Below are 22,578 nucleotides of genomic sequence, written 5' to 3'. Positions count from 1 at the left end.
ACTGCACGCACCGCTGCTCCGACTTGGGGACGTTTGTGTGTAAATGGGCAGAAAACTCACATTAGGCTGGCGAGGAAGTCAGTCTCCTTCCAAGCCTCCGGGCCTCGGGCGTGGCCGGGCGGGAGCCGCTTCCTCGGAGGCTGACTGGCAGGAAGAGCTGAGGGGGGCACAGAGGCTGCTGATCGTGGCGGGGCAGGGGAGGGGGCACCAGGTTCAAGGAGAGGATGACACGGGGGCCCTGGCAGGGAGTGGGGAGTGGTGGGGAAGGGGTGCCATGGTACGCTGGCCGACCCCCAGCTGTGACCTGAGCTCAGGGCGGCCGAGGTGGGGCAGGAGGCGTGCTGAGGCCTCAGCCACGAGCCTTTGACAGCTCTGCAGAGCGGAGAGACCGCTGCCTTCCCAGTGGGTCTGACTCCAGGCCCCTGAGCCACCAACATGTCCCCTGTGGCCTCAGAGGAAAGGGACCGGGGAGGCCCGGCTGGCTTCTGGCTGCCGAGGCTGCAGGCCCAGGCTCTCCTCGGAGGCTGGGGGCTGGCTGTCCTTTGCTCCATTTGTCCCAAAGACAGCCTGTGTCCAGGAAGGGTGGCCAAGAAGAATGCGATTAGACTGACATCCCCCTGGCCTGTCCTCCAGCAGGTGCCTCAGTGACAGTGAAGTGGGGGCGCAGGGGGCGGCTCACCCCGTTCTCGGCCAGCGCCTGCTTGGCCAGGTAGTACTCCCGCTTTATCTTGACCGCCACGGACTCGGGGACATCAGGCACCAGGAGGTCGAGGGCCCGGCCGATGGACAGCACCACGTGCTGGGGAGCAGGGGACAGGACCGGCGGTGGGGGACCGCACCCCATCCGTGGGTGAAACAAATGCCCAGAGTGGGGGCACCTGCTCCCAGGTGTGGGCTGAGCTGGAGAGCAGCAGCGTCCCGGCCAGAGACCACCCCCAGCTTCCGTAGCCCGTGGAGTTTCCCAGGACACTGCCCGCTGCCCACAGCATGCCCATGTCCCCACAGCCCAGGAGTGGGCCAGGCAGGGACCAACTCCCTTTCCCAGGCAGAGAAGTGAAGATGCAGGGAACTGTGACTTGGCCAAGGCTAGAGTGGTGAGCAGCGGGGCTCTGCCCCCTGGTCACACCGACCCCCAGGCCACACGGTGAGAGTAGACACAGCGGGGTGGGGGAGCATCAAGTAAGGCTGAGAGAACCCATGGGGAGCGCCCGTGGGCAGAGGCCCGCTACCTCAAACACAATGACGAAGGCCAGGCGGACAGCCAGAAGGTGCCAGTGGGTCTGGGAGTATTCCCCATCATCTTCCCTGAAGGCCCGATACCTGCGGGGAACGTGGGACTTGGGCTGGGGACCCGGCCCGCAGCCCAGGCGTGTGTCCTGACTGGGAGTGTATGCTAAAAACACAGGCTAGCCCCTAAAATAAAAAATACAGTATCGGTTCGCAGGTTGGGACTCAGTCCACTGAGCCACACCAGCCAGGGTGACAAAGAGCTATTTTAAGAAATAAAAACCAACATACGTAAGAATTCACGAACCACACACCATTCCTGAAAGAGCTATTAGAGGATGTACGTCCACAAGGAAATATGAATTGAAAGGGAACACAATGAATAAAAAACTACTGTAGCCGCTTCAGTTAATACACCACATAGATGTGATTAACAAATGACTAAAACTGTTTCTGTGTTTTTAATAGTAAAATAGTTTGAACAGTTTTAAAACTACAACTAAGACAGGCCAATGGGTGTCCAACCAGTGGGCTAAAGCACGTGAAGGTCCTTGTCACATACAAGGAGAGGGGACAAAAATGAATTCCTTCAGGCTTTGTTAGAAAAATGTGTAATAGTTAAGAGTGTATGCTAAAAACACAGGCTAGCCCCTAAAATAAAAATAAAATAAAAAATACAGTATCAGTTCAAAGTGAGTATCAAGAAAAAAAAAAAATACAGAACACCTATCTACCAGCAGCCAAGAGAAGAGAATGAAAAGGAAAAAGAATAAACGGAGTACCCGCTAAAAAGAGATCACCAAATACGAACTTATATGCTACTAAGAACCTCAAAACACGGAACGCAGAACCTGACAGAACTACCTGAAAAAACCAGTAACGCTACCTTCCTGGGAAGAGTTTAACTCGCCTCTCTCAGAATGTGGTAGGTAGGCAGGGAGAGAGGAAAAGGGGTGCGGGATGAAATTGCACAGTGGCATCGAGGAACCTTGCTCCAAAGTGGGCAGCGGAGAAAAGTGCTTTCAAGCTCAGCTGAAACACATGCAAAGTCCTTGGTGCGCGGGTCACGAAGCTGCCCTTCAGGTTCTCTGCCCTCCAAGCAATTAACTCGGGACTAATGATGTTTCTTAAGTAGCCAAAGTAATTTGCATGGGTGGACCTAGATGGTGTTATGTGAAGTGACGTCAGTCAGGGAGAGAAAGACAAATGATGTCCCTTACACGTGGCCTCGGGAGAACGCGGTGGGAACGGACTCGGACGCAGGGGGCGGCGAGGAGGGCGGCGTTTACCGCACACGCAGCGCAGGGCACGACACGGACGGCGACCCGCGGCAGCCAGACTGGCCACGGTGTGAGAAAACCGGACGCGTGCGTTGTGTGTACACCTGAGACTAACGTAAGATTGTACGTCGCGTATAATTCCATTAAAAAGGCTGTATGTCTGGGAACTTCCTCTCCTGAACGACTCAGGCATAAATAAGAAAATCACAACTGAAGCTGTGAAATACTTATTACTGAAGGCCAGCAGAGGTATTGAAGGTTGATTTTTAAGAGAAAAGGAAAGACACCAACTATGTCTGGAGAGCGGCTGCAGCCGTAAGTACAAACAGGAGAGCTGGAGAAAATCGTGAAAGACTATTAGGAATAAATTTGTGTCATTACATTTTAAAGCTTAGCTGAGTTTTCTGTAAAAAAAAAAAAAAAAAACCAAAGTCGACTGAAGACGAACTAGAAAAAGCAGTTACATCACGGCCTTCAACGGTGCGGGTCATATGTCAGAGTTTCAAAAATTCAACCCACCACGGAGTCACAGTCCCGTCCCCGGGTCCTACAGCGGCGGCTTGTTTGAGGCCGGAAGCGCAGGTCACGGGGCCCACGGGGACCTCCTCCGCCAGCCTGGCCTCAGCCCCGCCCGGCCCGGCCCGCCCCTCACCTGGCGGCCTCACCTGCACGTGCGGTTGTGCGCCTCCGTGAAGGCGGGCGGGGCGCGCGCCAGCGTGAAGTTGACGAAGCCGCGCAGGTCCCCGGCGCGGGTCCAGCGGTAGTAGGTGCGCGGCAGGAAGTCGGACGAGAAGGCCAGCAGCAAGGCCTGGGCGCGGGCGGCCAGCATGAGCCGAAACCCCGCTCCCCGCGAAACCCAGTCCCGCTCCCCGCGGAGCCCCGCCCCGATCTCCGCGGAATCCCGCCCCGATCTCCGCGGAATCCCGCCCCGCCCCCCGCGGATCCCCGCCCCGTTTCCCGAGGAACCCCGCCTCGCTCCCCTCGAAACCACGCCCCGTTCCCCGAGGAACCCCGCCCCGTTCCCCGCGGAACCCCGCCCCGTTTCCCGAGGAACCCCGCCTCGCTCCCCTCGAAACCACGCCCCCCGGGCCCCCAACCCAACCCCCGAGCTCACGTTGCTGATGACCGCCAGGTGCGTGAGGCCCGCCAGGATCGGGAACCAGATGCCCACGTCCTGAGCGCGCTCGGCCACCGGGCGCCGGCGCTCGCACACGAACTTGCGCGCGTCCAGGCGGATCTCCACCCAGTTGTTGAGCAGCGCGAAGAGCGGCGCCAGCGGGCAGGCAGCCACGAAGATGGTGACGAAGCCGAACTGCAGCACTGCGGGCGCAGTGTCACCGCCGGCCTTCTCCCCGCCCACCCGCCTCGAGCCTCTCAGTGCATCCCGGGTCCCCGAGGAAGGCCCGGGACGCCCCGCTGCCTGGTCACGCCTGCTTCCGCCCTGGCTCATCCTGCAGATTCAGCCCCAGGCCCCCCCCCACGCCCCCCGCGCCCCAAGAGGCCTCCCCGACTGCCCCTAATGCTGCTCAGAGCTGCGCCCAGCTCCTGGAAAGGGGTTCCTGGGTGCTCTGTGAAGTTCCTAAGGAGAGCCTCGGGGCCCGTTGTCTGCTGTCCGGTGGAGTAGGGGCACGCGAGGTCAGCCCCGCTCACATGCTGTGAAAAAGCCTGCGAGCTGTCTGCTCCCTCTAACCTGGGGGCCCGGGCCGCCACGGCCACCCCTGTGCTGTGTCTGGCTCAGAGCAAAGCTTTCCGTTCCAAGTGAGCCATGATCTCCGAGTGAGCCCGGGCTGCGGGACCCGCACCTGCACTGGACACGCGCGAGCCCTGCCCTCAAGCAGCACCGGCACGGCCCCCCCCCCCGCCCCCCCGCCGGGACGCTGGGGTGGGTCCAGCAAAGAGCGTGGGCGTCAAGGGAATTCCCGGACTCAACGGCCAGATGGGGCTGCCCTGGCCAAGGCGCCTGAGGCCCGTCACCTCCCAGGTGTGGCCTTACTCTCAGGGGCGGGTGTCCCCACCCTAGAGCCTGGTCTCCTGAGCTCCTAGCTTCCTTCCCAGCTCCAGGCAGGAGGTTCAAGTGGCTGCTTTCCGGGGTCAGGGGCTTAAAGTCACTCCAGGAGAGCCCCATCCACTGCCCCAGGTTCTCTGTACCCAGGGCGCTGCCCCTTCCCAGCTTGGCCAACCTTTCTTGGGCACTCCGCACTGCGACCCCCACAAGTCCTTTCCAGACCCTTTGCAGACCTGGCTCCACCAGGGACCCTCTGTCCTCACCCACGTCACATTTTGAGGGACATGCAGACAGGAATGCGGAGGCTGGAGGTCCCAGGGCCACCTACCCATTTCCAAGTACTCGTCAAACAGGCCCTCGTAGGGCAGGAGCGCGTAGTCGGCCTCCCAGGGCGCCTGGCCAGCGGCCACCACCTTCCTCTTCTTGGCGCGAAGCCGGAACTTCTGCCACCAGCCCTTCAGCTTCCTGGAGGAGGGAGCACCCAGGACAATGGCTCCTGCTCCTCACACTGAGTCCCTGTTGGTCTGCAGTTTGGGGGCGGCAGGAGGAGGGTCTGGGCCCTGGGGTGGGCACAGCAGGATGAGGCCTCGCAGAACCCGGAGAGCACCTGTGTCCTTCTGGTGGGCAGCCCCTCCCCAACTCTTGTGCAGCACCCCCGGAAAGCACCATCGCTCAGGGACACTTTGGGGGGATGGCTTCCTCCTGGGAAGTGCAGAGGTGCCAAGAGCTCTGCCAACATGGAAGCTGCGGAGGAGATGACAGCCGCCATGCCAGTGGGGGCATGTGTGCATGTCACTTTGTCATACATGAGGCACTTGTGTTGCTTTGTCACTGGGCACACATATCTGTCATGCACGAGACACATGTTTCTGTTGTGTGGGAACACTTGCGTTGCTGTGTCATACATGGGGCGCATGTGCACACTACTCCGTCACGTGCAGGGGCGTGTGTGTGTGGCTTTGCCATTACTCAGCCAGCCCCTGTCCCGGGCAGCAACTGCTCCCCAGACTCGTGATCTTGCATTCAGCTGCACAGCCCTCACATCACACAAAGAGAGGGGTGTGGTGGCCAGGGTCCCACAGCTACAGCTCATGTGCCCAGGGGACCCCTGCTGACAGGGGCAGTCAGGGCTGTGGGGGTGATGGGCGCATGTCTGGGTGGGTCCGGCCTCGAGCAAACACCACAGGGCTCTGGCCTGGGAGGCGCCAAGGTGCCTGGATGGGGAGCCCCCGGTGCAGCCTTGGCTGGGGTGCTGCCAGGTGCCCTTGTCACAGGGGCTACAGGAAGAACGGGCCTGCTCTCCCATGGAAGCTGGCCCGGGACAAGAGAACGAGACATGCCACCATGGCCACCACACGTGCGGGAGTCACACAGCCCCCGGGGCAGAGCCTGGGCACTGAGGCAGTCAGGTCCGGGAGGCGGGGACGGGGCTGCCCCCACACCCGGGCCCCAGGTCCCCGGATCTGCCCAGGGCGGGCGGGGGACTCACGGGACGAGAATCTCCTGCACGTTGTTGATGATTTGCTTGCCCACCATGATGACCAGCAGCTCCTGTGCCAGCTCCATGAGGCAGCCCCCGGCTGCACACTGCACAGCCAAGCCCGTCAGTGTGGGGGGGCCTTGTGCCCCGACCCTCCCCAGGCCCTTCCCCACCTCCCTCTCAGACAGGCCGCAGGTGCCTTGGGACTGCACAGACCCTCCCCCAGCCCCCCACCATCTCCCTAAGGTCCCCCGCTGCACAGCACCCCAGTTTTCCTTTGGGGACCCACGTGGGGTCGCATGACGCTGACGCTGGCCTGTGGCTCTGGGACCCACCCTGCAGCGTCGGCAGGCCCAGCCAGGGAGAGGTGCGCCCAGGGGCTTTGAGGGGGAGCTCTTGGGCCAGTGTGCCCTGCACAGGGGCACCAAGCTAGAGGGTGCCAGCCTGTGCTGTTGGGGTGTCAGGCCCCCCGGGCGTGGGGAGCAGGGCAGCCTTGTTCAGACACCTGCACCCAGCCCACCTGAGCCCACAGCGCCTGACCGGCCTCAACACAGGAGCAACGGCACCTGCTGTTCGCGTGGGACAGTGACTGGGCCTGTTGCTCCGACAACTGAAAGCCCCTGAGTTGGGGTCCCAGCTGCCCCGTCCCCAAGACACCCCTGTCGTGTGAAAACGAGAGGCGGGGGCTGGGAGTGCTGTGAGGAAAGGGAGGTGGGGGCCCTGGGGGGGTCCCTGCACATTAAGGCTCTGATTGAGGTCAGGGGGCCGGACCTGTGGGCGCCAGTCCTGCCCACTCACCTCCTCATTGCGGACCCCGAACAAGGTGTGGTAGCTGCCTGGGTACCCCACAAACCTAGAGGAAACGGAGGTCCCGAGGCCGTGAGTGAGGGGTGCTGCCGGCTGTCTCCCCCCATGCCGTGCCTCGCTGCTGCCCGCACCCGACCTGCAGGAGCGCCGCCGTGGACGGGGAGCCCGGCTGTGCTCTGAGGCTTGGCTAGGACAGGCCCCGAGCCCGGGACGGCGCTGACCTGCCCTTGAAGAAGGCGACGTAAATTGGCGAGGAGTAGAAGTTGACGAACTGGAAGACGAACACCTTGAGGGTGAAGGCGTCCTCAAACCCGGTCTGCGTCCGGTGCATCTCTGGGCAGAGAGGCCCACGCTGTGAGACCCCCTCCCCGTCCCGGGACTGAGGAGGAGCCCACATCGCTCAGGGATCGGACCCCCAGCTCTAATGAACTGCGCCAGTGCTGAGAGTGACAACGTGGGGCCCCGGGGCGGTCTGAGGGCTGGGGTGACACTGAGGCGGAGGTGGGGGCATAAAGGGTGAGTTGGAGGGGATGCTGAGGCCAGAAACGGGGCCCTGCTTTTGCAGGAATACTTGGGGATGCCCTGGACACCTGCCCCCCAAAAGCCCCCCCACCGTGGACACCGAGCTCTCGGTCCCACTCCCAGACCAGGGCCACCGACAGACCAGCCATGGAATGAATTTGGAGGGGTCACTGGCATTTGTCCTTGGGAAATGGGGGGTAGAGAAAATGGGGGGAGAGGCAGGTGGGGTGGGGGGGTGGAGGAAGAGCGGAGGAGGAGACAGAAGGAGCAGAAGGAGCCCCTCAGACATCGAGAGCAGGGACGCAGGGGGCCTGGGCTGGGCAGAGCCTCGCCGGGGAGCTCATCTGGGAGAGGCCCTGGGCGGGCGGGGGTGCCCCCAGGAGCAGGGCAAGGCCCCACATCCCCCCTGTGCCTCATTCAGACACGAGGCTCCCACCCATCCGCCCAGGGCGGCAGGGCTGGGGCGGCTCCAGGACAGCACCCGGCCTGGGCCACTCACCCCACGTGGTCAGGACGCGGGCCAAGGCCACGTAGGCCTTGGAGAGGATGAGGATGAGCACCAGGTTCACCACGGAGCCCGTGAGGCTGGCGATGCGTGACGCCTGGGACAGACAGTGGGTCACAGCCGGCGCTGGGGGGGTCCCGAGCCGCCCCCGCCCAGCAGGAGCAGGTGCAGAGGCTCACCCAGGCCGCCAGGAGGGTATTGTCTGATCTGGACACCAGGATGGCCATGATGGCACGGTACAGGATGACAGACACCAGGCACATGGCCACCACAGCCACCTACGGTGACCTGGTGCATGAGCCCCCACGCTGACTCCAGGACCCTAGTGCTCGCAGGCCACAGCCCCCACCTGCAGACTTGGCTGTGCACCATGCCTCTTCCGGGGGGTTGTTGGGGGACAGGGAGGGCAGGTCGTGGGGCGGAAGGACACTTAGAATCACAGGGTCGGCAATGCCTGGGTGTCAAGGGGGCCCCTTGCATTGTTCTTGGCCCCAAGGGCTGGGAACCAACCAGCCAGCCCCCCGCCCTGCCCGCCCACTGGCCAAAACTTGGGACTTCCTGGCATCTGGGAAGGGGAGGGGAGGGTTGCGCTCAGAAGCGCCTCTGGCTGGAGGACCCTCGTGCCGGGACCACATGCCCGAGGGTGCCCAGACCCTCATCTGTGGAGAAACCCCTGCCCACACACGCCCTCGTCTCACGTCTCCCAGCCCACGCCTCGCAGCCTGGCCCCGAGCGTGGCCCCTCCCTGGAGCCCCGGCCTGCGGGGCCTTTCTCGACAGCAGGGTTTTGTGGGCCCCAGGGGCAGGGGCACAACAGGGGCCCCTCACAGGTCAGGAGGGAGGGGCACGGCGGGGAGGGGCCGCGGCGGGATGCTCACCATCATCAGCACCAGCACAGACCCGGCCAGCATGCGGCGCCTGTGGCTCCTCCGTGGGAAGTGGGGCTCCTCCACGCCCGTGATGGGGTTCAGGGCTGTCGTGGGAGCCGAGGCGGCAAACTGGGGCCGCGGCCTCTCCTGGAAGGGAGCCGGGGCTCAGCCGTGGCCTGGTGGGCCACAGCCACGGGCTGGGGGCCGACCCACCTCTATGTCCTCGTAGTCGGAGCAGCCCCAGCGGTAGGCCAGCGTGGCGCTCTTCCGCTTCCAGTACTCCAGCATCAGCACGGCCCACAGCGCCATGAACGCGCTGAAGAAGACCGTGCCACCGTGGTCGAAGAGCCGGCCGGCCTGCGGGCGGCGGGCGGGGCGCAGTCACACTCCTGCATGGCTGGCCCTCTGGGTCTCAGCCCCCTGCCTGCCTGCCGTTGCATTCTGGGAGCAAGTGACTCGTGTCCTGGCTCAGGGAGCCACCGACGGCGGGATGGCGCCCCAGGGTGGCCACCCCCGAGTCTCCCCCATAACAACTTGGGTGATGTAGATGGGATTCAGGACTTCTTGAGCTGTTGATGTTTGGAGTTTTGGGCTTAGAGCTAATGCTGTGATGTGTTTGGAATGCTGGGGACGCTGGGCTGGGGCGAATATACTTCACACACGGGATGGTGGGTGGGCTGTATTGGCTGAACTGTGGCCCCGCCTGGAACCTCAGCGTGTAAGCTTATCTGGAAGAAGGGCCTTTGCATGTGTCATAAGGTGGGTCTCTACGTGAGAGCTCCCTGCCTTAGGGGCCCTGAGCCCTGTGACATAGAGAAGGGGACACAAAAGGACGTGCAGAGGGAAAGGCCATGTGGACACTGAGGCAGAGGTCGGGGGGATGTAGCCACCGGAAGTAGGGGCGAGGCACAGGACAGACTCCAGTAAAACCTGGCTCTGCCAGCGTCTGAGTTTTGGGTTCTGGCTTCCAGACCGTGAGAAAATTGCTTCTGCTGTTTCCAGCCCCCCCTTGGTAACTTGTCAGGGCAGACCCCCAGGACACCAGTGCAGATGGAAGCCCAGGAGTGTGTCACAGGGGTGTCTGGCCTGTGTGCCCGGCTTCACACTGAAGGCTCCGGGCCGTACGTGTGGGACGCAGGCAAAGCCGATGTCCCGTGGGAAAGCTGGCGCACCCACAGGTGCGGGGCTGCCGCGGGGCCCAGGGGCTCCAAGGGGCTTCTGGCTGTGTCTGCCCCGGGGGTCCCCCAGTTGACCTCCTAGGTCAGTGTTACGCAGTAACAATAACCAGGAATGGCCCACGTCTGCGGAGGCGGGCGTCAGTCACAGCCCCACGGCTAGTGGGGACGTCCCCACAGAGCCTGGTCCCAGGCGGGACAGGAACAGAACCCGGGAGCTGCCTTCCACTTCCCCACCCTGCTCCTACCTGGACGAGGGCGCACGCGCTGGAGAGCGGCCAGAAGGGGCAGTCCGAGCAGAGCGGGCACATCTCGAAGCCATCTGTGCTGCCGCACAGTTCCTGCCTGCAGAGTGGAAGGAGTGCCTGAGCGGGTGCCCTCCGCCAGGGCCAGCCCCGTCCTTTCCCTCTCGCCCCTGCCCTTGTGGGGCCCAGCCTCTAAAATATATGCAGTGATACATTTTGAGAAAACTTTCTGAAATTTCAGCTCCGTAAATAAGTAAAACTCAAGCCCCGTCATTTATTTTAAGAAAAGCTTACACTATTGCAAGAGACAAGAATGAGTGCCAATAAAATTAGCCTGAGAGCACACCTGTCCACCTATGTCAGCCCAGGAACACACCTGTCCGCCTGTGTCATTCTGAGAACACACCTGTCCACCTATGTCAGCCCGGGAACACGCCTGTCCGCCTGTGTCATTCTGAGAACACACCTGTCCACCTATGTCAGCCCGGGAACACGCCTGTCCGCCTGTGTCATTCTGAGAACACACCTGTCCACCTATGTCAGCCCGGGAACACACCTGTCCACCTGTGTCAGCCCGGGAACACACCTGGCCACCTGTGTCAGCCCAGGAACACACCTGGCCACCTGTGTCAGCCCGGGAACACACCTGGCCACCTATGTCAGGATGGTGGCACACCTGTCCACCTGTCAGTCTTGGGAGAACCCCTGTACCTGTTATCCTTCCAGAAGGTCCACAGGGCAGGGACGTGCTCAGTACCCACCTCCATCCCAGTTCTGCATGTCAGGTCCCCGACCACCCCTCCCAGAGACACAGGGTGAGGCCTGGAGCTGAGGGGAAGGGGCCCTTACGTGGGTATGTCTGAGAACACCAGAAAGCAGCCCACCAGGAACACCAGCGTGCCCACCACGGCTGCGGGCAGGAGCCAGCCTGTGTAGAACCCTGCAGAGAGGACCCCAGGAGTCAGCTGTCATCAGCTTGGACGGGCCTGTGTGCCCAGCGGGGCTGGGCCGTCTGGGAGGCAGGTGTGAGGGGAGCGGTCCTTGAGGTCTCACATTGTCCTGGCCTCTGCCTGGCTCTGCAGCCCCCGCCGCAGACTGGGGCCTCCTGGGCCGTGACTGGTGGACCAGGGATTTGGGGGCTGGAGTGAGGGGACCCACCTGCAGGAGGGTTCGCAGTCTGCCCCTGGGGCGTTAGATGGGCCCAGAGCAGTGGGGTGCTCAGCTGCCACATCGGCAGGGCTGTCAGCCTAGAAGGGGCCGCGTGCCGGGGCTGCCCCGTGCTCACTGCCGCTGGAGGCACAACTGACCACGGCCGAGCAGGCTGCCGCCCTGAGGACCAAGCCAGGGGCCGGGGCCCAGGGGCAGCGGCAGGACTCACCGAGCCAGGCGAAGTAGAGGGCCACCTTCTCCCCGAAGTACCTGCGCACGTGGTCCAGGGGCTGGTACCTGTGCCACGCGCGCCAGCGGGCCCAGTGCCGGAACAGGACCTGCCGCTGGTTGAGGCACGTGCCCTCCGGGGGTGTCGTGAAGGGGCCCTGGGGACAAGAAGCTGGTGGGCGGGGCTCCTCCCCTCTCCTGGGCCCCGCTCCAGTGTGGGGTTCAGCTGGGTGGGGTCCCCACACACCAGCATCCAGGACTCAAGGTGTCTGCTTGAGAGCAACCAGGTAGCGTTGGGTTGGGGCCCGGGGGTCTCAGAAAGCCTGTCCAGGAGGGCACAGCTGAGCTGGGCACTTCAGCCTCCTGGGGTCCTGGGCTCCGGCTCCAGGAGGAGCCACGGCTGTGGTCCAGGGAGGACTGGCACCTCTGGGTGGGCTTCTGTGGCCTGGTGCTGTGCCGTCCCCCTGGAGCTGGGGCCGGTGAGGCCGACTGCCTGGGTTCTGGCCGGAGGAGGGGAGAGGGTGCCCCACAGCCAAGGCGGACCCGGCCGTCACCCTGCCTGGCCTCACATGCTCCACTGCCCGTTCCTGCAGGTCTCAGCCTGGTTGGGGGCCGTGGGGGGCCAGGGGCGCAAACAGCCTCCAGACCCCACGGGAGACATTTTCAGGATGATGGTGAGCACCCTTCCACTGCCTCAGTTTACCCAGCTTTGTGGGGTGCACAGGGACCTCCATGTCTTCCCCACGAGGGAAGCTGCCCATGAAGACTGAGCCGCTGGGCCTGCCGTGTGGTGGGAGGACAGAGCCTAGCCACATCGCAAGTGGCAGGCCGCCCGTCTGCCCCCATGCCCCCTGAGGGCGGACAGCAGGACCCCTCATCCAGGAACTCCCCCCGCCCCGTCCGAGTCCCCGCCACAGCCCCCCAGCCCCCGGGCCCCACCTCGTGCAGGGGGAAGGCTGCCCTGAGGACGCCCTGGACCAGCAGCTGCTCAATCCCAAACAGACCCTTCTTCTCGTGGCCGTACGGGGCCTTGGCCAGGATCTCAAACAGCTGGTGGGGAGGAGGAAGGTGCCGGTCACCTGTCATGTGATGGCGGGGGAGGGGCCCCTCACACAGACCACACCCCTGAGGGTGAGGGTCATTCTGCACAGCACAGTCATGAGACCTTGGCCAGGTCACGGGCACGCTGGCGTGGGGCCTGGATTTGACCCCAGGCCCTGGCAGCGCACAGCTGGACGGCCGTGTCCGGGGTGAGCTCTGTCCCTTTGGCGGCCCATGGGGGGCTGTCCCGGGCAGGCCTGTCCGCGCCCCTGGCCGTCACAGGCCCTGGAGCAGCCTGGCTCAGCCCACCCTTCTCAGGGACGATGCTGTGACCCCCAGCCGGGGCCTCGGTGCCCCACCCTCAGGGGAGCCTTCCTGTGTCCGGACCTCAGGCCAGGGCCGCAGGCTCCTCAGAGCCGGTCAGGGCTTGGGGACGGCAGCGGGGACCCCCACTCACAATCTGGTGCCTGTGGGTGCAGGGGAAGAAGGTGTCCTTGTTGTCGCTCCCGAGGAACCTGTGGGCGCGTGAGAAGTGCCGGGGAACCCACGGAGACCAGGACGTGCCCGGCCCGGCCCACTGGGGAGCAGCCACTGAGCCTCTTTCCCCGGCGCAAGATCCAGCCCTGTTTCTGCCTTTTCCTTTCTGGAGGCAGGAGGTCACAGAACGTGGCCCAGATGTCCCTGACAGCCCTCACCCCCAGAGAGCAGTCGGCAGAGGGCAGGGCACTGCGGGGACCCTGGGCTCACCAAGGGGCACTGGGCGTGGGACCGAAGGCCCATGACCCTGTGGGGGAGGCTGAACTTCCCCCGGCCCGGGAGGGAGGTGCTCCCCACATGGGCAGTGAGGCTGCATGCGGGGCTTTACTGCTGGCCACACACGTCGGCCCCACCACGCCTGGACACGGCCCAGCCCACAGGTGGGTGTCTGCGTGACACGCACGGGAGGTGCCGCCACCACCAGCGTGCATAGACCGCGGCCGTGGCGGAAGGGCCGCCGCCGCCTGGGCCCGGGAGCCCCTGCCACGCACCCTGACTGTGGAGCTGGGCAGGAAACGGGTCGGCTCCAGCCGCTGAGGTTCAGGGCACGTTTGTTCCCCAGCACAGCCGCGGACAGGCTGTCGCTCACGCTCCCTGGTTGGGAAGCCCCAGGAGGGAGCAGGCTGGGGAGAGCGGGGGCGCGGCTGGCCTCTCGGGCGCTGTCCCTCACCTGGACAGCTTGCTCACTCTGAACTGGCAGGAGTAACACTCAGGGGGCACATCAGGCACGTCCTGCAGCAGGATGTTGGGGACCCCCAGCCTCCGCAGCAGGCCCGCCGACCAGTTGGAGGCCTGGTTGGGAAACTCCTGGAAGGGATCGTCACACCTGAGCAGGGGGATGCCACGCGCTGGGGGTGGGGGTGGGGGTGGGGGTTTGCAAACGGAGCCACAGTGAAGGGCTCAGCGAGGGAGCAGGACGGACAGTAGCACATGTCCCGTTGTCCTCCAAAGGCCACAAGGGTCAAAGGGAGCCAGGGCAGGTGGCAGAGCGGCCCCCTGGCATGTCACCCTGAGGTTCCCCGCTGTCCCTCCACCCTGTGTCCCCCAGGCTGGGGCGGCCCCTCCCTGTCCTGCAGGGACCTCAGAAGGTGGCCAGGTGGGGTCTGGAGTGGGAGGGCCCAGCTGGTCAGCACTGGCCACTCAGCCGGCACGTGGGGCGGCCACGAGTAACCCTGCCTTCCTGCGCCCCATGCTCCCTGGTACCTGCAGGGGCAGCTTCAGGCGCAGGTCCTCTGCGTAGTAGCAGAGCACAGCCCAGGGAGCGCTGAGGAGGACGTAGTGCACCGCGCTGTCCTCGTCCTGCACGCAACGCTGTGGGGACCAGGGCCGCATGAGAGCCTGTGGGTGCATGCGTGGGCACATGTGTGTGTATGTGTGTGCATGTGTGGGGTGCCCATGGGTGTGTGAGTGTGCACACGTGCACACGTGTGTGCCTATTTGTGTGTGCATGCATAGCGCGTGTGTTGGTGTGCGTGCACAGGGGCGTGTGGCTGTGTGTGTCCATTTATATTTTAGGAAAAGGCAGATGTTTCTGTAGCCATGGTAACAACCAATCTGCCCGGGTCTAAACCTGTGTGATAAGCGACAACTTGTGTCTGTGACGGAGCCTCTGAGAGCCACGCGCAGGGCGCTTGCTCCTGTCTGGAAGTGGGTGACAGACAGAGGCCCCCAGGCTGCCAGGGCCGGCGTCCACCACGCCCCGTGACGGCAAACCCTCCGCAGGCCTGAGCGCCCCACCCCGCGCCCCGACCGCAGGCGGCCGTAAAGGCAGCTTCTGGTTCTCAGACAGTGAACGGCTGCCTGGCCCCTTGACAAGCCTCTGGGCACCTATGTCTGTCACGCAGGGACATGGAGAGGTGTGCGCGCGTGTGTGTGTGGCTGGCACCGCTGTGTCCACATGTGCGTGAGTGTGGACATGTGACAGGCCCTGTCTCTGGGCCGGGGCACCTCATAGCCCCCATGACACCACCGCCGCCGGGGCTCCCCACATGCCAGCGCCAGGGCAGCCGGGGCCTCCGCACGGTGGGTCCCAGGTGGCAGTGACGTGTGCTGAGAGCTGAGACCTGCCATTAGCCTGACAACGGAGGGCACTTGGGGAAAAGCCGCTGCCCCCGTGCGGCCCCCACTGAAAGGTCAGCCCGCCTAGTTCTGGACGAAGGGTTACAAACTCATGCGGCCGCATCTGTGAGCCCCATTGTCCTGTTCGCTTTTTCTGTAAGTGGGGGCTTTTCATGCCCACCCACCAGGCTGGCAAGTGCACCCGAACTCAGAAGGGGGCGGGGTGCTAGCTCTGGACCCCCACCCCACTGCGTATGTTCCCCGACACCTGGGGCAGCTCTGGGAGGGGGTGTGGCAGACGTGGCCGCAGAACTGGGGAGAGTGGGTGGAGTTGGGGACAGCTATTCACTCCGCACAGGGAGCAGGAGCCGGAGGCCGCGAGGTTGGGTGGGGAGTGATAGGCACAAGGTGAGAGAGCACCCACACCGGCTAAACCCAGCCACCACACCGCGGTGACAGTGGCCGGCCAGCCGGACTGGGGACCCATGTGTCCCACATCGGACCAACGAAGAGTAGTGTCCAGTCACAGGAGCACCCAGCACCGATAGGAGAAGGGCAAACAACCCCACAGAAAAAAGGGCAAACACGGAAAGAGGCAACTCATGGGGCTAGAAATGCGAATAACTCACAGACCTGCAGGAATCAGAGAAAATGCGCATTAAAGCCCCAGGGAGACGCCACCTCCCACCAGCCAGGGGCTGAGAAGACACTCCCGGCTGACAGGGCGCGGGGGCCACACACACACACCCAACCACACACACACCCCATGCTCAGCGGCTCCTGCGTCTGGGCACAGGGACACGCACGCAGGCGAGAATTTACGGCAGCCACTTTTCATACTGTCCCCAAGCTGCGAGCGAGTCCAACGCCCGTGCGCGCGGGGATCAGCCCACGGAGGCAGAGTCACCCAGCGGCGCTCTGAGCGATAACAGCGGCCCAGCCGCAGGGGGACCAGCGACGCCCACAGCCTCACAGGCGCCGCGTCCAAGAGTCACGCCGAACTCGACTCCATCTTGTCAAGTTCAAGCAGAAACCAGGCTGTGCTGTTTGGCAACATGAACTTAGTGCTTGAATGACAAAGGAATCGGATCGATTACTCTGGGGCTGGGGAGGGGCACAGACAGCTGCCTGCAGAGCCTGTTCCAGGGGACAGAGGAAGGTGGTTGGGAAGCAGGGCGGACCACGCAGGAGACAGGTAGAGAGACCTGGGTGGGGGCAGGGACGGGAGTGAGCGCGAGCCCAGCGCCCGAGGCCCAGGGCCCCAGCCCCGCACACAGGCACCGCGCGGCGCCCCCTGCTTTCTCACGCTCCCTGAGGTGGAGCTGTTACAGCTGGCGTCGCCTGGGAAGGGGATGCTCTAGGCAGTAAATCCTACAAGCACACAAGAGCTGTAATTACAAATGTCACATGTAGACAGAAGCTCTAACATGGGGGGCGGGAAAGGTGCGTGGAGAAGGTGGCTTCTGAATTTTGGGGTGACTCTGAAGGGCCCTGGCTTCCTGAGTGAGCTCGGTGTGCCATGGTAGGCTGATGTTTCACCCGAGGCAGGGGCATCTGCACAACTCTGGGCTCGATTCGTTCCAGGCCCCCGGGTGTCATGCCCACAGGCCTGAGAGACGCAGAGCCTCAGGCCCTACCCACAGCCAACCCCAGGTACCTGGTCCACGTGCAGCCCGGCCCCACGGAGGTTCTCCAGGAAGGCCTCCCGCCAGGCCCTGTGTGTGTCTGTTCTGTCCCGGGTGGCACTGTCGTGGTGCTGCGGACCCAGCCTCCGGTCTTCCTCCCAAACAAGGACGAAGTCTGTGGGAACCAACAGACACAGAGGCGGAGAGGACAGGCTGACTCGGGGCTGCCAGCGCCCCAGCCAGATTCCTGGTGGGAAGGTGGGGCCGAGCCAGAGCCATTGGCCTGGCCAGAGGGTGCCACACATTGTCATCTGAGAGCCGGAGGGAGAGAGTGGGAAAGAAGCCCTCTGAAGAAAAACGGTGAAGAATTTTTAAATCAGATAGAAGAAATTGATCCCAGGAACCAAAGTCTCAGCGATCCCCCAGTGTGACGGAGAAACTCCAGCTCGGAAAAGCACGAGCAGCCTGTCTGTGCTGTGCACGGCAGAGGGGAGGGGGAAATATCCACACGTTATTTTTCAGGAACGATGAGAATAGACACCTGATGTCTCAATGGAACCACAAAAGCCAAAAGGTGATAGAACAGCATCTTCGACGTGCTGGGGAGAAGGCTGAACCCTGAATTCTTATCCATGGAAATGTTCTTTAGAGATGAGGCTAAACGGAGACCTTGTCTAACCATCCAAACCTGGGGAGGAAGCCCCAGCACCCCTGCTCGGCCAGAAGCACGGAGGGAGGCACTCTCGATGGAAGCGCTGACGGCAAGAAGAGCAAACGTCCTGCAAGGGGCAGACACGCGGCGAAACGCGAGGGCAAAACGGCCCGTTTACAGGGGACACGGCCTTGTATAGAGAAAATCCAAAGGACTTCACTACAAAAACTACTAGAACTAATAAGAGGTTTGGTAAGGTTCCTAGATATGCGATTGACATACAAAAATCAACTGTATTTCACACACTAGCAATACACAAGCCAAAAATGAAATGAAGAAAAGGGATTCTATGTATAACATCACCAAAAAAGGAACAAATTTAACAAAAAAAAAAAAAGAAGGGGGGGGGCAGAACTGAAAACTACCAAACGTTGCTGAAATAAATAGAGAAAGAGTTAAATGGACGCAAAGATGCACGCGGGTGTCACGGGGAGAGGCCAGGATAAAAATCTGATCTGCAGACTCAATTCCTATCAAAAGCCAGCTGACTTTTCCTTTTTGCATAAATGGACGAGTTTAAAATTCACATGGGAACCCACGTGATCCCGAATATTGAACAACGTGAAGAAGAACAAAGTTGTACACTCACGTTTTCTAATTTCAAAGCTCACCGCAAAGGCAGAGTAACCAAGGCGGCGTGGGTCTGGCCTACGGGCCGACATACGGGTCAGTAAGATATACTCGAGGTTCTGAAAACAAAGGCATCGATCTGTGCTCAAGTTTTTACAAAGGGGTCAGCATAGTTCAGTGGGAACAAAGCAGTGATTCCACCCCGCGGTGCCGGGGCAGGTGGGCGGCCACAGGCAGAGAAGGCGCTCGGGCCCCGTTTCGCACCAGACACAAACATGAACTCGGAGTGGAGTGGAGCTCACATGTTAACACCCGCAGAACGAACAATGAGAACTGAAACGGTAGGACTCTCAGCAGAAAACAGCTGTCAGTGTCATGGCCTGCTTCCTTAGATACGACACCGGACGCACAGCCATGGCAGACACTGCGGATAAGAGGGACTTCGTCAAAATTAGAGATCTCCATGCAGCAAAGGAAACCATCAGGAAAGCGAAAAGGCGCCCACGGAATGGGAGGAAAGTAGACCCGCGAATCACTATCTGACAAGGGACTCGCATCCAGAATAATTCTCGACTTAGTAAAAAGACAACCCAGTGTTAAAATGGCAAAGACATGTTTCTGAAGAAGACGTGCTGTGCAGCTGGCCAGCGAGCCGATGAAGAGGTGCTCAGTGCCATTCGTCACTGGGAAATTACAGATCCCAGCTGCAGTGAGGCGCCACCTGGCACCTGCTTTGCCGCCATCAAGGCATGCGACGAGGGCTGGCCAAGAGGTGGAGAAGCGGGTGGTCAGTGAACTCTTCGCAGGGGTCTCTCTGGGGCTGGGTGGAGGGCAGGGCCGGGGAGGCGGGCACTGTGAGCCCAGGTGGGTGCCGCCCTCTGGGAGAGGAGGTGGCACAGGGCAGCGGGAGCAGTGGGGGAGGGGCAGTGAGAAGGTGGAAGAGCCAGGGTACAAGAGAGAAGAGTCTAAGGTGACCCCAAGCTGCCCTGAGGTCGGAGCAGGAAGGAGGTGGTTGCCCCCTCTGCCCTCCAGAGCCCTTTTTGGGACGGACCCCTTCCTGCTGTCTCCCCAGATGGTGTTCTGCTCACCATGAGGTCCTCACCCCACTTCCCGGCACAGCAACTGGCACCAGAGCTGGTTCAGGAGACAGCATCGGTGGGGGAGGGGTGGCCAGACGACAGAGGACGGTGGCCCGGACCTGCTGTTCCCCATCTGGGTCCCCACCCCCAGGACCAACACAGGCACAGCTGGCAGGTACCGTGAGGCACTCACCGATCTGGGGCTGGGCAGGGCTCGCCACCCCGCGGGCGGCCGCCTGGTCTCCATCCGGCTGTAAGGGAAGCCCCTGACCGTGAGGACGCGCCCCCACCCTGTCCTAGACTGCCCAGCAGCACGAAAGGCCCATGGGTGGCCCGGGGAGGGGTCTCCCAGGCACATGCAGTGGGGAGGCAGCACCGCGCCCCCTGCCCCGCAGCAGCCACTGCGCAGCTGCGGGCAAGGGTCAGGTTTGCCGGCAGCAAGGCCAGTGCCCAGGGTGCCCGCTCTACCGCCTCCAGGGCTGAGAAGGACGCTGGGCTGTAAGCAGCCCTGTGGCCGGGCCAGAGGGGGTCACGTGCCCCGAGGGTGGGATCCTTTCCCTGACCCCCAGCGGCTGTTATGGGAGAGCAGGGAGGGACCCCTCTGTTTGCGACCTGCTGGAGGGGGCAGGGGGGTACCTGGGAGGCAGACACAAGACCCTTCACACCACAGCCTCCTGCTGGGGACCAGGAGTCCTCCCGACAGCCTCACTCAGGATGACTGTGTCCCCCCCAGGGCCGGGAGTGGGAGCCCACGTCCCCCCCTCTTCCCTCCATGCCAGTGCACCTGGCCCTGCCCCTGCCTCCACCCCTGTGGCCTGGTCTTGGCATCCTGGGGTTTCTGCATGTCCCTCGGGCCAGGGAGGCAGGCAGTGACCTAACTGTGACACCGCCCTCTTCCTGCCACCAGGCAGCTGGGGACACAGCAGGTCCCCAGGATGCATTGACCCCCTGGGGCTCGGAGCCCAGGGCTGCGTGGGTCGGCGCGGTTACCTGTGCGGTGCTGGCTGTGCTCCCGTAGGAGTGCCCCTGCTCCGTCCCAGGGACCATGTCTATCAAGACGGTGCTGTCCTCCTCGGGGTCCTGCCTCCGCAGCATCCTGCTCCTGCCCCGCCAGGCCCAGGGTGGCACCGGAGCAAAGAGGGGCACATGAGGCCTGGTCCCGGGGCCGCACAGCCGCAGACCCACCTGACAGGTGAGGGCAGGGCCCAGGGGCCAGGCTGTCCCAGCTGGGGTCCCGTGAAGACCCCAGGCCTGGGTGAGGGAACCACCTGCCTGCCAGCCCGTACCCACGCCCCCTCAGCCCTGCAGGCGGTCTCAGAGGCAGGTGCCCCTCCTCCTCTGCCTGCCTGCCGGGGACAGGCGATGCCCTTTAACAGAGAGAGACGGGCCCTGCTGAGGTGCGGGCCGAGCCGCGCTGGCCCTGTGTCCCCCCACCCCCAGCCTCTGGGTCCCTCTGTGGGGAGGACAGCCACTGTGGTCCAGTGATGGGGTTGGCAGAATGGGCACAGAGGAGCCCTGTGCCCCGGAAGGGGGCTGGGTTTGAGCTGGGGCTGGCGGTCACCAGGCAGAACCAGTGTGGCCCCGGGATACTCAGTGGGGGCCGGGAGGGTGTGTAAGTGGAGGAGCCGTGGAGGCCGGAGGGGACAGGGGACAGCTCATCCGGTCCAGGTACGCCGAGGCCAGAGAGGCAGACAGGCCCCCACACCGCTGGCCCCTGCTGAGTTCCAGATGCCCCGGGCCCAGGATTCAGGACAGGGTCCCCACTGAGGGCTGGGAGACCCGAGCCAGTGCGGGAGAGGGTGTCCCTGCTGTCGTGGGCAGGTGGAGCGGGGGCCTGCTCAGCGCTCTGTTCAGAAGGGACAGGACAGAGGACACCCCAACCCAAAGGCCAGGAGCGGCCTGCTCTGTGGTGAGCTCCTTGGACAGGTGGGGAAACTGAGTTCTCTGGGGTCGGGGTGCCCTGCTCAAAGCCACACAGAGCACACGGCCCTTCTCATCCCCTGGGCCTGGGCAGACTCAGGTTCAGGTCTTGGGGCGCCAGCCGCCCTGGAGCCCATCTGCCCCCCTGCCCCGTGCCCATGCGACGGAGAACAGTCCCCACCTGGCACAGTGGCTGCCACAGGAGGCCTCGGGAGCCTGGTCGGGGCGGCGAGTCTGGACCGAACCGGCGGGGGAACTGGGGGGACCCTGTGTGGGTAGCCCTGCGCCCTGCAAACAGGCAGGAAAGGCGCCCGGCCCAAAGGGTGGGCACGGTCTCCCAGCTCCTGGAACGGGACCTTCCTGTGTTTGCAGACCGGGTGTGTTCGCGAGTCTGCAAACAGGCGGCACATTTCCCCGGGGCCTCCTCCCCTGTTTGCTGAGGGGGCCCAGGGCCCACCAGCTGCTGCCGGGGGTGCCCTGCAGGCGGCATTCGGCTGGACAGCCGCGGGGCTCTCCCGTCATCCTCGTCTGTGCTGTGCCCTGGGGACCCGGGCGACCCAGGTGGCAGAGCCCGGCCCGCCACTTCCTGGGTGTGGTCCCAGCCCCAGCCTCCTCCTCACAGCCTTCCCAGCACGCGTGGCTGCCGTCCGTGTGCCCCTTCTCCCTGGGCGAGCCCTGGATCAGACCCTTGTCCCAGCTGGAGCCGTGCCTGGTCCCTGTGCTCGGTGTCCATGCCCTTCCAGGGAGCCCTTGAATGGAGGCTCAGGCCATGGTTGGGTTCTCCCGCGCCCGACAGAGCCTTGGTGGCGGTGGCACTGCAGTGTCTGCCCCCTGCACGGACCCGAGGAGGAGCCCCGCAAGGACTGGACCGAGGAGGGCTCAGGGTCCCAGCTGAGCCCCAGGGGCCAGTGGCTGGAGACGGCCGCAGCCTGGGGGGGGGGGTGCGCATGGAGGGAGGGAGGGAGGGAGGGAGGGAGGGAGGAGGGAGGAGGGAGGGAGGGATTGTACAGCCAGCACAGGTGTCTCGTTGGGTCCCGGGCGTGAGGAAGAGTCTGTCCCCAGGATTTGCTACACCGGCTTTATTTGACTACAACTTTTTATACCCATTTATGCAACATTCAGATATACATTTGGTGGACATTCAAATAAAAAGCTTCCAAGGACTGTGGCTTAAAGAAAGATCTTCCTCAGCTCGCAGAAGTGCGGAGGTGGTGGCCCCTGGGCGGGCTCAGTGGCTGCAGGAAGTCAGGGCCGGAGCCCTCGCCTCATGGTCACAGACGGCTGCAGCAGGTCCGGCCACCGAGTCCACACGCAGGGCACCATGCCAGCGCACCTGCCCCTTTTCTCAGGAAAGCGGTTGTCACTGAATGAGCAGGGAGTCTCAGGCTACCCCGGCCATCATGTGGCCTGGAAAGGGGACAGACCTGCAGGACTGGGTTAGAACAGACGGGCCTCACGCCCTGGGACGGGCACACTGTTGGTCTGAACAAAACCGCTGGGGCGAGTGGCCCTCCGCGGGGTCACGGTCAGCTGGCGGCTCCGGCC

General features: G+C 63.3%; 1 protein-coding gene across 3 annotated transcripts; it reads right to left on the bottom strand.

The window, feature by feature from the left end:
- Positions 1-130: 130 nt before the first annotated feature.
- On the bottom strand, positions 131-21,273 carry ANO7 (anoctamin 7). 3 transcript variants are annotated; one of them, XM_090285445.1, is made up of 24 exons: positions 21,215-21,269; positions 20,104-20,215; positions 19,307-19,364; positions 16,785-16,927; positions 14,273-14,380; positions 13,740-13,876; positions 12,990-13,047; positions 12,431-12,541; positions 11,493-11,649; positions 10,964-11,054; positions 10,118-10,214; positions 8,908-9,051; positions 8,704-8,841; positions 8,006-8,104; positions 7,821-7,923; positions 7,021-7,132; positions 6,791-6,845; positions 6,002-6,099; positions 4,841-4,977; positions 3,622-3,827; positions 3,173-3,315; positions 1,230-1,320; positions 680-799; positions 131-567 (listed from the first exon to the last, which is right to left on the bottom strand). In XM_090285445.1, the coding sequence occupies exons 2-24, from the start codon at positions 20,206-20,208 to the stop codon at positions 451-453; spliced, it is 2,628 nt and encodes an 875-aa protein (XP_090141571.1). In that variant the 5' UTR covers positions 20,209-20,215; positions 21,215-21,269; the 3' UTR covers positions 131-450. The 3 variants fall into 3 exon arrangements, with proteins under 3 accessions (XP_090141571.1, XP_090141562.1, XP_090141554.1); XM_090285436.1 differs by having other exon boundaries at positions 537-799; positions 14,273-14,407; positions 20,104-20,209; positions 21,215-21,273; XM_090285428.1 differs by having other exon boundaries at positions 537-799; positions 14,273-14,407.
- Between the last annotated feature and the right edge of the window lie 1,305 nt (positions 21,274-22,578).

The sequence above is a fragment of the Furipterus horrens genome, unplaced genomic scaffold, assembly GCF_987537825.1.
Source record: "Furipterus horrens unplaced genomic scaffold, mFurHor1.1.pri manual_scaffold_1, whole genome shotgun sequence".
Classification (NCBI taxonomy): Eukaryota; Metazoa; Chordata; class Mammalia; order Chiroptera; family Furipteridae; genus Furipterus; species Furipterus horrens.
The sequence above is the reverse complement of the archived record's forward strand: the minus strand, read 5'-3'. Positions and strand labels throughout refer to the sequence as shown.